Here is a 14,215-nt window from a genome sequence, read left to right on the forward strand (position 1 = left end):
CCTACTTAGTTACCTAAATAGTTGACTGTGGACATCAATCAACCTGTCAAATTTAACACCGTGAATGAACTAAAGTGTACACACAGAAAACCACTAATAACTTTTTATCTTGTAGCTCTGGGTGGAGTACACTGTTCATGAAATCTGAGAATCAATACCGTGTTTTTTGGACTATATGGTGCACTAGCCTCGTGGAGTAATCTGGGTCCATCCGCTTCAGGTCCCAAAGTCACTGCGACATCACTGAGAGTTAAAAACTGTCTAAATTATTTCATCTTTAACAAAATGATCAGCGTTGCTTTACCATGTGTAACAATTAAGTTTAACATCCAGGCATCCATGAAAACAGAATTTATTAAATTTCACAGAGTTAGAAGTTAGCAGGAAGTTAGCTCGCTAGTTTCCACCTAAACATGATATAGCATGTTCTGACTGAGAGATTTCTGAAACAAATTAAAATATACAGCTCTGCTATGACTTCCAACATAAATGAAGACAGAAAACTAAACAGCAGTGACGTTTGTAGGGTTACTGAAGTTGCACTAGCTGTTAAATAAAGCGACCCACCTATGTTAGTATAACATAAACACAGTGAAGCTGGAGGATGAATGCTAACCTTTTTCCACTCGGGAGGGTTCCCGATGGTTAGGGACAAATGCAATCGCATGGCAGGATGCTGTAAACGGACCAAACTTCAGTCAGGAGAACAACTGAGATGATCCATCCACAATACGAGGTTAGTCATTGATATACTGCAACAACATGGGAATAGAGCAGCTGCGAGAGAATTCAACATTAATGACTCAATTGTACGGAAGTGGAGTAAGCAGGAAGAATGAGTTGAGTAAAATTTATGTTATCTGACTGTTTTGTTTCGCTTAATGCGCCTTATGTATGAAAACAGACCCGTTCATTGACAGTGCACCTTATAATCCACTGCGCCTTACCGAAAAATACGGTACTTGTACTGACCAGTAGAGCACCTTTGGGATGTGAAGGAACGAGAGATTGTCATCATGGATGTGCAGCTGACAAATCTGTAGCAGCTCTGTGATGCTATCATGTCCATATGGACCAAAATGGCTGATTTCTAGGACCTTGCTAAATTTGTGCCACAAAGAACTGAGGCAGTTCTGGAGGCAAAAGAGGGTTAAACTCAGTGCTAACACCGTGTACATAACAAAATGCCCAGTGAGTGTAGGCTGAACTGATTGGGACCAAAGCACACTGGGAATTTATTATACCAAACGATTTCATTTTAAACGTTCAGATCATATAATGGATAGTGACTGTATATACTGTATATACTGTAGTACTGTATAGTGTAAACAGAGTGTAGTACATGAGTGAAGTACATGTTCTCCCTGGTACTCTGGCTTCCGCCCACAGTTCAAATACATGCTTGTTAGGTTAACTGGTCATTCTAAATTGGCCTTAGGTGAATGTGAATGCTTGATTTACTGCTCACTACCTATTAAGTACCCACTGGGAACATTGTAAATACTATCTGGCAAAAACAATAATTAGTATATTAGAATAATATAAGGAAATACCAAGAAATTACAATATACAGTAGGAATGCCAAAGTCTGGTTTAAGCTTCCAATATGGGTTGGTTAATGATGGATATTTTACTGTAATTTACAGTTTGTGTGTGTATGTGTGTGTGTGTGTGTATGTGTGTGTGTGTATACACCAAAGCCGTTGTGCTCATATGGCAAGCTGGGTTTTAGGGTGTCCGTATGTTGTTATTTGTGTGATAGACTGGTGAGCCAATCCCCAATCTGGTGTAAAGCTGATTATCTCTCTCTCTCATACGGCGTCTCTTCATGGAGCCAAAAACACATGTACACAACACACACAAACAAAAGCACACACAGTCGGAGTCTAAGGGCCAAGGGCAGGTCAGGACGTCAAAGTTCAGACAGAGGTAATGACTCAGTGAGAGGCCAGCATGGGCCGACAGCAATGGAGTCTCTTTCTTTTTATACAGATATGAATGAATGTTTCATGCCAGGAGGGTACTGCCTCTGTTTTAATACTGTTTTTCTTCTTGAGCCAGAACATAGACACGATCAGACCTCCCTGAACTGGCCTTCCTACTCCCACATACACACAAACTGAAACCAAACCCTCACACAGGTTTTTCTTTGCTTCTTTTGATAATCTGTTAGCTGTCTGATCTTGTGTTGATCTGACAGGATAGGAGATTTCTGTGTGTGTGTGTGTGTGTGTGTGTGTGTGTGTGTGTGTGTGTGTGTGTGAGTGCACATTCAGTGGGAGAACCTGACTGGTAACGTTACAAAAATAACCAAAAAAGAAACCCCACCCCTTTACACAAGCTAAACCTAACCGAAAATGTCACCTGTCTGACCTCGAGTGTTTTTTGACGACACGTGTGTTTGAATGCGTGCGTGTGTCTGTGTAACAAGCGTGTGACAGAAAAAAGAAAGGTGAGAAAAACCGTCATGTGCGCAGTGCAATTAAACCTGGTTTTAAAATGTCACCTGCTACGCAAGTTCAAGCACAAACAAGCTGGAGATGTTTTGGTGTTGATGAGTAAAGATTAAAAAGATAGAAAGGGAAAGAGATAAGTGCCGTTTTTAGTTCATATTAGAAACCAGAAAAGCACGTCATATCCAGCTTTCGCCCAACGATGTCTCACATCATCTGTGGACTTCTACTTTTCATGTTCCTACAATCTACTTCTATCATTCAGATGAAGCCTGCAGCATTTTTATCGCTTGTCCTTGGGATCACATGCTGAGGCAATTTCCACATTTTTATTGGCTCTAGTTTAAAAAAATAAACACATTTCGGTCTCACAATAAAAAGTAGCTCAAAGAGATCTACAGATGCATCACCAACAAAACCCAAAGCTGATTACAGTCAAAAGCCTTAAAAACAAACTTCAGCTTCTGTTACGTGCGATGTGCTTACTTAGTGACTGAGTTGGGGAAACTGCTACCGTGCATCGTTTGTGTTAGTCTTTATTTAGTTTAGTTGTGCTTGCCACACAAGCATACTCTTTGCCCCACATTTAGTGTGTTAAAGCTCACCTTAAGCACCTTATTTCAGTTGTAAGGTTTTGATCAGGACATGATAATGAAAAGATCATCTGGAACTACAATCTCAGATGATCAACAACAAGTGAGATTTATTAGTTTTAATTAATCGGCCCCAAAATGCAGAATCAATGGAGTCAGTCGGTTACCTTTAGCAGCAATAACGACGTAATTCTTTTCTGTGTGACTCAATCAGTGTCTTACATTGTTGTGATGAGTGTTTTGTTTCGGACAGCTTTTCTTCATTGAAACTTTGTTAATGCGGTGCTCTGCTGGGTTGCTGGAAACCCTTCCACAAAAGCTATACTGGTCTTTTTCCAGTTGTACCTTCAAGAACTTTAACATTTAGCGTGATAGCTGAGCATTGTAGAGTCTGAGATGTAGCTCTTGGGTTGTTGCAGTTTCTCTGAGCATTGCACGGTTTGACTTTGAGATGAGTTTGCTGGGACCTCAATTCCTGGTAACTGTCTAGAGTGTTTTCCACTTGTGGATAATCTCTCACTGTAGAACGATTTATACTTCCATATGTTTGGAAATGGTCTTGTAACACTTTCCAGATTGTTAGGCAAAACGTCTGCTTTCATAGAGGTGCTCACAAATGCTGATGATTAGTTAATCAAGTTACATTTGATTAACATCGCTTTGCTATTAATTCTTGTGGAAGCGTTTCTTTTTAAGAGTTATTAACAACCAGTTGATTTTTCACTATGTCCTGATATGTAGAGCCTTAGAATTGAAAGAGTGTTTACTTTCTCTAATTCAGATTACAAACAGCTGATTGCAGCTTTATTAATGTTCAAAATTGAACCTTTAAGGGCCGTCTTATAGTCCAGAACACGTCCTTGATAGTCAGGAATGCTGAGCGGGCAGTCAAGGAGGCTATGTACGTGAAAAGACAATGACCATCTCTGAATCGAGGAGGGAGGCTAAGGGTACATCTTACACCATCTTACAATGCTATGATTGCAGCCATTCCCCAATTCTCTGTGAATGGTACTCATGGCCCCTGATTAATGATCAGTAGTCTTTGATCAATGGGCTTTGATCAGTGGTTGTCGATCAGTGGTCATGACAATTTGCATATTAATGATCAAGAAACTGACATTAAGTCATTATGCAATCAATGTACTGTTTATAAGATTGGGGAAACCTGCAGTCAGCTGAGAATGACGAAGTCACTTGGATGAGTGACAAAACGTTTCTCCCACGGAAAATGCTACGTCGAGATGAACAGAAGCTTTTCCTTAACTGGATGACTGAGCATGCATCAAGACTTATAGTTGTTACATATGATTTCTAAAGCAGATGCAAACCTTTTTATGTAACAAAGTTAATTCTTGTTGAAGTTTAGATTAAAATCACCATCTGGTGCCTGACTTCTGCGCAAAGCAACTGCAGTTCTACAAAAGAAACATTTACACTCTGTGATTGTTTGCCTAAAGAAAATCTAGCATTTTCAAGTCTGTTTGTACAGGGGGTTATGAAGAGAGGTTGGACCCAGTCAGGTGGTACACTAGTTTGTGTCACTTTGCTGATCTGAAAGAGTTAAGAGAACATAAGGGAATTGAAAAGTTCATCGCTATATTTGAGGCAAAAATAGATTTGAGGATGGCTCATACAAAGGGGTTCCCTTTGTATGAGTCACTGATGAATAGGTATGGACGGACAAAGGTTACTTCACTGAAGACAGGTTGATATTGCTTGTGTGCGAGCATTGAAAGGACTGTCTGGGGTTTTTTATGCTCTGCTTGCTTCTTCCTGGCTGACTTGTCTCATTCTTGATTCAAATACAGTGTTTTGATGTGAGTCTGTGTATACAGGGAGTGCAGAATTATTAGGCAAGTTGTATTTTTGAGGAATAATTTTATTATTGAACAACAACCATGTTCTCAATGAACCCAAAAAACTCATTAATATCAAAGCTGAATGTTTTTGGAAGTAGTTTTTAGTTTGTTTTTAGTTTTAGCTATTTTAGGGGATATCTGTGTGTGCAGGTGACTATTACTGTGCATAATTATTAGGCAACTTAACAAAAAACAAATATATACCCATTTCAATTATTTATTTTTACCAGTGACACCAATATAACATCTCCACATTCACAAATATACATTTCTGACATTCAAAAACAAAACAAAAACAAATCAGCGACCAATATAGCCACCTTTCTTTGCAAGGACACTCAAAAGCCTGCCATCCATGGATTCTGTCAGTGTTTTGATCTGTTCACCATCAACATTGCGTGCAGCAGCAACCACAGCCTCCCAGACACTGTTCAGAGAGGTGTACTGTTTTCCCTCCTTGTAAATCTCACATTTGATGATGGACCACAGGTTCTCAATGGGGTTCAGCTCAGGTGAACAAGGTGGCCATGTCATTAGTTTTTCTTCTTTTATACCCTTTCTTGCCAGCCACGCTGTGGAGTACTTGGACGTGTGTGATGGAGCATTGTCCTGCATGAAAATCATGTTTTTCTTGAAGGATGCAGACTTCTTCCTGTACCACTGCTTGAAGAAGGTGTCTTCCAGAAACTGGCAGTAGGACTGGGAGTTGAGCTTGACTCCATCCTCAACCCGAAAAGGCCCCACAAGCTCGTCTTTGATGATTTCAGCCCAAACCAGTACTCCACCTCCACCTTGCTGGCGTCTGAGTCGGACTGGAGCTCTCTGCCCTTTACCAATCCAGCCACGGGCCCATCCATCTGGCCCATCAAGACTCACTCTCATTTCATCAGTCCATAAAACCTTAGAAAAATCAGTCTTGAGATATTTCTTGGCCCAGTCTTGACGTTTCAGCTTGTGTGTCTTGTTCAGTGGTGGTCGTCTTTCAGCCTTTCTTACCTTGCCCATGTCTCTGAGTATTGCACACCTTGTGCTTTTGGGCACTCCAGTGATGTTGCAGCTCTGAAATATGGCCAAACTGGTGGCAAGTGGCATCTTGGCAGCTGCACGCTTGACTTTTCTCAGTTCATGGGCAGTTATTTTGCGCCTTGGTTTTTCCACACGCTTCTTGCGACCCTGTTGACTATTTTGAATGAAACGCTTGATTGTTCGATGATCACGCTTCAGAAGCTTTGCAATTTTGAGACTGCTGCATCCCTCTGCAAGATATCTCACTATTTTTGACTTTTCTGAGCCTGTCAAGTCCTTCTTTTGACCCATTTTGCCAAAGGAAAGGACGTTGCCTAATAATTATGCACACCTGATATAGGTTGTTGATGTCATTAGACCACACCCCTTCTCATTACAGAGATGCACATCACCTAATATGCTTAATTGGTAGTAGGCTTTGGAGCCTATACAGCTTGGAGTAAGACAACATGCATGAAGAGGATGATGTGGACAAAATACTCATTTGCCTAATAATTCTGCACTCCCTGTATGTCAGTGCCCAACTGCGTGTACAATGTATTTACCTTCCCCTGAGCCTGCGTGTATGCGGACAAGCCTGCATATACTTGTATGTACCTGCAATTGAGAGAATAATTACACTTCCACTCAGTAACAAAAATTAGACTTGGCAGTTATGAAGAATGAATCATAAACATGTGGGAGACGTGCACGCACACACATATTCTGTCTCACACATACACTCACTCTCTCCTCTCTCACACTCACTCACTCACTCACACACACACACACACACACACACACACACACATATATATATACACACACACACACACACATATATATACACACACACACACACACACACACACACACACACATATATATATATATATATATATATAGATATAGATATATACACACACACACACACACACTCCTGGGGCTGGATTACAATAATGATAAGACGACTTGCAGGTGGCAGAATGGGAGTGAAGGGGAGACAAATGATGGATGGCAAATAAAAAAGGAATCCATTTGTAACGAGGAAGTATTTTGTGGTAAATTAGTTATGTGCTCACTCATGTGGTTTTATTTCAATTCCTTGTTTCCAGTGGCAACCACAGAAACAATACACAAATCCACCGTTTGCCCACACATATGTGTTAGGTAATATGCCGAGCCGTAATGTACAGAGTCGAGAAGCGCTCGCAGCCAGCATGTGAGGTATTAGCAGCGATCCAAGCTGAGGTTCACATTACCACATCAAACAGTCTCTCTGTGTCTCTGCTTTGTCTGTGCTGTGTACATATTAGTTACACATTAGAGCTCTCAACTTTAGAGGACCTTTGTGCGGCTCTAACGTGGGCTTCAATTTATTGTGGGGCTCATGACAACACGATAAACAAAAAACAACTATATTACTGTGCGTTTCCTTGTGTCTGCGGCGCAGCCTCCTTCGCACAGACACACAATATGACAAGTTTATCTGGTAATCAACAAATCCTTGTTGAAGCAGTAGCATAGCAACACACACACACAAGTGAAACAAAGGGATGCTGTTTTGTAGAACTGAAATATACAAGCTGGAAAAACAAATGCATTTTCATTTCCTATGAGTTAATTCTATTAGCTTCAAAATGATGTACTTGATTTGTGATTTCTACTTGTGTGTTTGTGCGTGTGTGAGAGACTGTGTGTGTGACTCAATGTGTGAGTGCATATGAGAGTGTTTTGATGATAGCAATCACTGTTATGGCGTCCCTGACATGGTTACCAGATAAACGGAAAGCAAAATATATACGGACAGGTGTTCACACACATACATACACACAGCCTTTTCCAGTAAGGGATTATGGTTAGCTGATAAAGTATTGATAGAAGCTGATTGACAGACCTTATTAAAGAGCTGTTAGTTATTACTGAAGCATTTACCTGGCTGCTGACAGGACACTGTTGTGTTTTTTAGCTTTAAAAACGTGGAAAAGCTGAAAATGAATTGCTTTGTGTGTGTTACACTCCTTTTTTGCTCAAAGTAAAATGGCTTTGTGCTTTGAATGTCCTGCCATGCTGTTGATCAAAACAGTCTTTCAACTCACAAAAACACACAGTCACACACACACACAGACATGCAAACGCACACAGTGGGTGAACAGATGACACTTTGATATGGGAAAGCTTTTATGTCACTTTCAGTGACGACAGAAAATACCACTTACGCAGATAAAGTAAATATGAGGCCAAATCCACTCTGACATGCACTCATTTCACCTCGGCCGCTGTCAAAAGGCCTGCAGCCCTAAGTTCTGGAAAATTCATTTGAAAATTATGGCTCTAATCTGATTAACTCTTGTGGTTAAACAGGGGATCACACCAGATTATTTTGTCTTTTTTTTATTCCGTTGTGAGGACATCAGTGATGATTAGCTTGAAAACAAAGGTTGAGCTTGTAGAAAAAGGACAGCAGATAAAACAGCAAATGTAATAATCACACAATTCACCCGTCAAACAAAAGAGGCAGTGAAAAATGATAAAGTCTGGCCAAAGGTCATAGATATCGCAATTACACGTTTCACTGAAATCAGGGTTGAAAAGACAAAGTGACTGTGAACATTTTGTACAGTCAGCCGCTGAAAATAAGCCTGCTGGATTATAAGTTTAGCTTTGTGATGCTGCCCTTCAAACAAACCTCCAAAAACACAGAGGAGCGCAAACTTGTAAACTGTCTGACACATACACGCCCCAAAACGGAAAACATTTGATTTGGTTGGACACGGTAACGCTGCGGCTGAGATCAGCATTGTTGATGTGTGTGGCTGACTGACTGTGTTTGGCGTGTCCTGTGAGTGTGCGTGACACGTCTCGATGATGCGCTTGATTTAGTCTGCCGGTTTGGGGTACTCTAATCCGCCACGCACTCGCTGGTACTACCTAGTTATTCCACTGACAGCTACTGCCTTGGGAACAGGAGCTGGAGCTCACGCATGCAAAGCACTCACAAATTTGTACACACAGGCAAAATTGGGACACACACACACTTCTTGAGGCACCGTTCATTCTGATCTCGCTTTGGGACTACTGGAGACAGATGGGTGAACAGTGGGAGTCTGGGCTGCCATCACTCCAAGAGCAAAGGCACGCAGGCATAAATACACACATTTTATATAGAAAGGATCACAGACTTGGTCAGAAAGTGGCACACATACAAACAGACGGGCTAAAATGCTCAAGGAAACGACTAACTCACACAATCTCACATACACACGCAACACGCTGGCTAAGCCACAGTCACACGCATACTTATTTACTTGTAAACACTGTCTCAGAATTAAACACTGCTTCTTCTTCTTCAAACACACACACACACACACACACACACACACACACGGGAAGAAACATGCATAGCTTCATCTATTCTCACACATCGAGAGAACAGTTAGCTTTTATTTGAAGAATTTATTTTAAGCAGATATGTTACACAAGAGAACCAGAGCTGGTTTAATTGTGCGAGCAAAACATGAGCTTTCAGTTAGGTGATAACTGATTGCCTTTTTGATCAGAATCAGAATCGGCTTTATTGGCCAAGCAAGAGTGTATACAAGGAATTGGGCTCTGATTTTGTTGAGCTAAACACAATAAACAAACGTTCTCGTGTGTTTGCTGTCACAGGGGTGTTATCCTGGGCCAATCTGTACAATATGTACAGCACATCGGTACAAGCACATGTAGGGCTAACAATTCAATTACTTACAGAGTTTGATATATTTCAGATCAGTCTCCACCACAGATATCAGACAGTCCACATACAGCATACCTCATAACATATAGACATTTTAATAAGGAGAGATCATTATCCTTTTTCTTTTTTCTTCTTCTATGTGTTACTCCATTTCACCACTTAGAGAATCATGAGTATTGACGTGTCTTTCTCATCTAGTTCACCTCATAAAGAAAATTTTCCCACCAAAGCACAAAAGCATGGAAGAGGATTAGGGCCTATTATTACTGTATTATGCATTACTCACTATAAGTGTATAATTCAAAGGTTGTCCAAATAAATTGGGTGGGGTTCACCTTTCATGATGCACTGCTCAAAGTTTGACCCTGCGTGCCTGTATATTATCAATAGCACTCACTCTTTCCCATTACCACACCCATAGCTTGGTAATAAACAATAAAGCAAGTAAAGGTCATTATATTACTGTAAAAGACATACTGGGCAGTATGTAGTTGCTTACTTTTACTTCTAATAGCGGTAAATGTCCCCTAAACAAAGATAATGTTGATGTATAAATTCATCTCTTCCCAGAGATTTTCTTTGCACAGGGTCTCTAAACAGCTTATTTCACCTTTGTTTCTAGAGTAGAAAAATCCCCTGCCGAGTTCATAACATGTCACTCAAATTGCACTTCTTGATTAAGCTTCATGATTATTGTCTGTCTGGTTTTGTCTAGTCTGCCATGCATAACTCTGAGTGCTTATTATGTTTATTCTTCCTGCTCTCAGTGGTTATTTGCGGTGTTTTAGGAAAGAACAGGATGTTTTGTTCCTGCTTCCTAACTGTCCAGGTCACACAGTCTCACTCATTATGGGTCTCTGATTGGGGTTGATTACAGAAACATGTCAGATTTGATTGCTTCTGTCTGGGAAATGTACGATGAGAGACGTGTTCAGGAGTAGTCGAGAACATATCATAACCTTTAGCTTCCTCGTGTCTTTTTTTTTTTAACCAAACTGTGGAAGCATTACTGATAACAGAGCAGATTTTTTTTGATGTTGTTGTTTTTTTTTTACTTTTTTAATGTGTAAATACAAAGTTGTTCAAGTGCAGCCATTGTTAGACGTGTAAAACTATTCATTCCACTCAGCACAGCGCGTTCACTGAGTACCTGCTTCAGCTAAAGAACGGGTATCCACATATGCACATACTTTGGCAAGTTCTTGCAAATGTTACGTTTACACATTTCATCTTACACTTTGATAGATATCTATGCATGTGTATAGGCATGCATTATAAGTGAAGGTATAAGCGGCGCCCTGCAGCAAATGCTTTTAACCTTGGCTAATATCTGTCTGCAGCAGCTTATTGGCAGTAAAATGTGTTAGCATTTTACCTTAATACTGTGGAATAGAAGACTTTACATAATGTAAAATGACAGGGACATATTTTTGATCAGTAAACAATCAGCCTCTTACTCAGTAAAATAAACAAGTCCCAACAGCTGGGTTACACCTCACAGGACTGTTGCTAATAATCCAAAAATTATTAGATGTCAGCTTACAAACTTGTGCGTGACAGCTCACCTGTAGAAAAGTACACAATGTCATCTACTCTCATATCCTGATTGATCCCATCTCCATGTCATCAGTAAATTATAGTTGTAAGCCATTAATGAAGTGGCTCTTCTCACTTTAAAAGGAGATGGATGCTGCCTTTGTTTGACGCTGTTACTGTCTATCACAGCCGTTCATCCATCCATTCTCACAGGCCACACTGGGAGCGTTGCCACGGCTAAAATAGAGACACAGACAACCACAAACTCACATCCTAGCACAGGCCAGCTCCACCTACAGAGACACAGGACACTGACCAAGAGATAAACCAAAGCTGCTGGAAGTTTATGCATGAAAGGCACTTGTAGTTAGTCATTTTTAAAGAATTCTTGGGAGGTAATTAGATGAATCACCATGATCACACCAAAAACATACCTGGAGCTGTGGCTAGAAGTTCCTCATGGGATAATATTTCATCTAATCCAACTGTCCCTTGGTCGTATTTCTGTATATGATATGGCCTACTTTCACTTCACTGTTAATGGCTCTGTCACAGTTTGAGTAAAAGTAGGACAGGAACCTGCTTGTGAGTACCTGCGACTTTTTGCTGCTGGAGACTGATTGCAAGTAGTTGCAGATTGAGGTTGCAACACCCTCAACCTCTGGACAACCACTTTTGATTGCAAGGTTATTGCACAGGTTGTCTGGTGGGAGGCAATTGGTCTGCTTACTATTGTGACACACAATAGTATACCTACAAAGGCAGATTTCTAACACATCAGATTGCACTCAGTTTGAGCCAGTTTGTACCACTGAGCACAATTCATGTGCAGTTCCTCTTTTTAATAAGGTACTTGATTCAACTAGATGACAACTGGTTGTGTTTTGTTTATATTTTTATATAAAATGAAGGTTGCCAATCGCCTATAACATTTTGCAGTTAAATCATTATCCTGCAGCAACTTTGTTACTATTGTGAAGGAATTTTTGTTTAAGTCTATGAGGCTCTGAGCGTAAGAAGATAGTCTGAGTTTCAGTTCACATGTGAATTTCTGTGTGTGTTAACACCAACAGAATTGCAATTTTTTTAACTTATCTCAGTTAACCATGAATCATCAACAAGTTACATATAATTGCGAACTTGACCCCATGCAGTTACAAACTGATAGCAGACTGCCATTTTATTGTAATTTTATTGCGATCTTGGTGCACAGTCTTTTTGAAGACAGCAATAATACACCAATAAGTTCATTGCACATAGTCACAATAATTGTTGCCATCGATCACTACTTGAATGGGAACATTTTTCAGGGAAGTCTCATTAAAATGACAGATTTTCTGTAATTCTGTACTTTTTCTTCTTCCTCTACAGACTGGCAATAACAGCTGCCAAGAAAGAGGAGGCAGAGCAGATACTTGGGAAAGAGAAGCAGCAAGTTGAAATTCACAGGTAAATTTATGACCAGGAAAAAGTAAAATGGCATGCGCATGGGGGAATACAGTTATGTGTTAAGGATTTTGTAAAGAAGCCAAAAACAGCTTGAAAGTTTCATTTTCACCCTGTTGGCGTGCGCCACCCAGCTTGGCTGTTTAGTTCTGGACAAATTTCATGACAGGGAAGTCCAGGGTAGATGGGAAACAACTGTGTGAGATGATAGCAGGAGGACAATAAAATAGAGAGTGGGAAAACAGAAGAGAGAAGGTTAATTCAGTTGACCCAGTGGTTAATTCCAGGAAATAGAAAAAGAGGATGGAAAAGACATGAGCAGCTAATACCAGGACAGAAGCAGATGAAAGAGGTGAAGAGGTAGAGAGTAGGAGAAAGGATATGAGAAATACCGAAAGCTGCTAAATGAGTAAACCAGTATGGGGAACGAACATGTGCAGTCTCTTTCTCTGAGTCTCAAGTTTTCCACTGTTTTAGGACTTATCACCAATGACAGATCTGGCTCATATCTGTTCCTCCATTCGGTCCTGTCAGCTTCGTGATTTATGTCATCTGACGTTATAAAACTGGCTCTCGTGACAAGCAGTGCCCGTACTCCCCTCACCCTGCACGCACACATGCACACTCTGAGGCACTGCCGACCAGCTCAAGGTCTGCCCTCTCGTCCCGTCTTGTCTCGTTTCGTCAGAGACTCTGTTCATTTTTTTTATCACCTTAAACCACAAACCCCAAATAAGCAAAAACAACCACTCAGCCCCGCAGAGCTCTCAAAAACAGTCCCATCATATTGCTCGTAAAACCCAGCCATGCTCATAATGTTAGCTTGTTACTGTGTATGTCTACCTGTGTGCGCCTCCATGTGTGTTCCTGTGTCTGGATTGTGTGCTTCCACATCTATGAGTATGCAGGAAAATAGGAAACTGTCCGGCGTCCTCTCACCCACAAAAGTGGGCTCGGAATAACAGAATGTTCTATTCCATTGCTCTAGTTTTCCATGCTTTACATTGGTCTGTGTGTCTGCCTGAGTTTGTGTGCGCATGTGTGTGTTTGTATCCGAATGCAGATGTGAGTGAGGGCTAGTGATCTTTCATGTTTCTCAAAGTGCTTTTCGTCTGAACATATTTCTTTAAGAGTGAGAGAGATTTTGGTGAGGAAGAAGGCAGAACACCAAAAAACACTTTGTTTTTTTGTGGTTTTTATCCTCAGTCGCCTGCTGTCATTTATTTAGCTTCTGATTTTTGAAACTTTTACATTTCTCCATTATTTTCCTACTAATTTATTACCTGCCCTACATTGCCTACATCTGTAGTGACAAAGCGAGACCAAAGAATTTAAGCAATGTTCAGTCCATGAGTCAAAATTTAGGAGAAATCTATTTGCACTCTGCCTCGATTTCCACCTTTCTGTATATATTGTCTGCATCTCCTTCTATTCTTTGTCGTGTCCTCACTTGTTATGGGTGTAGCTTCTGTCTTTCTAGTTTCCAGACAGACTGCCAGCCCTGTTATACTTTTGCTTTTGTTTTCATGATATTTTACCAGCAAAAAAGCTGCAATTCTAAGTTTATCTCTGTCTGCTGAA

The 14,215-nt window shown here is 40.5% G+C and overlaps 1 protein-coding gene across 4 annotated transcripts in view; it reads left to right on the forward strand.

Moving 5' to 3' along the window:
• The window catches only part of lekr1 (Leucine-, glutamate- and lysine-rich protein 1), a 195,063-nt gene that overhangs the window by 47,264 nt on the left and 133,584 nt on the right, over positions 1–14,215 (forward strand). For all 4 annotated transcript variants that reach the window (XR_014270618.1, XM_082501792.1, XM_082501793.1 and 1 more), the window contains one exon: positions 12,560–12,637. Coding sequence is in view for 3 of the 4 variants with exons in the window: in XM_082501792.1 (XP_082357918.1) it covers positions 12,560–12,637 (78 nt within the window). In the remaining variant the exon portion in view is untranslated. The remainder of the gene's footprint in view (positions 1–12,559; positions 12,638–14,215) is intronic.

The sequence above is a fragment of the Aulonocara stuartgranti genome, assembly GCF_965226115.1.
Source record: "Aulonocara stuartgranti genome assembly, chromosome: 14".
Lineage (NCBI taxonomy): Eukaryota > Metazoa > Chordata > Actinopteri > Cichliformes > Cichlidae > Aulonocara > Aulonocara stuartgranti.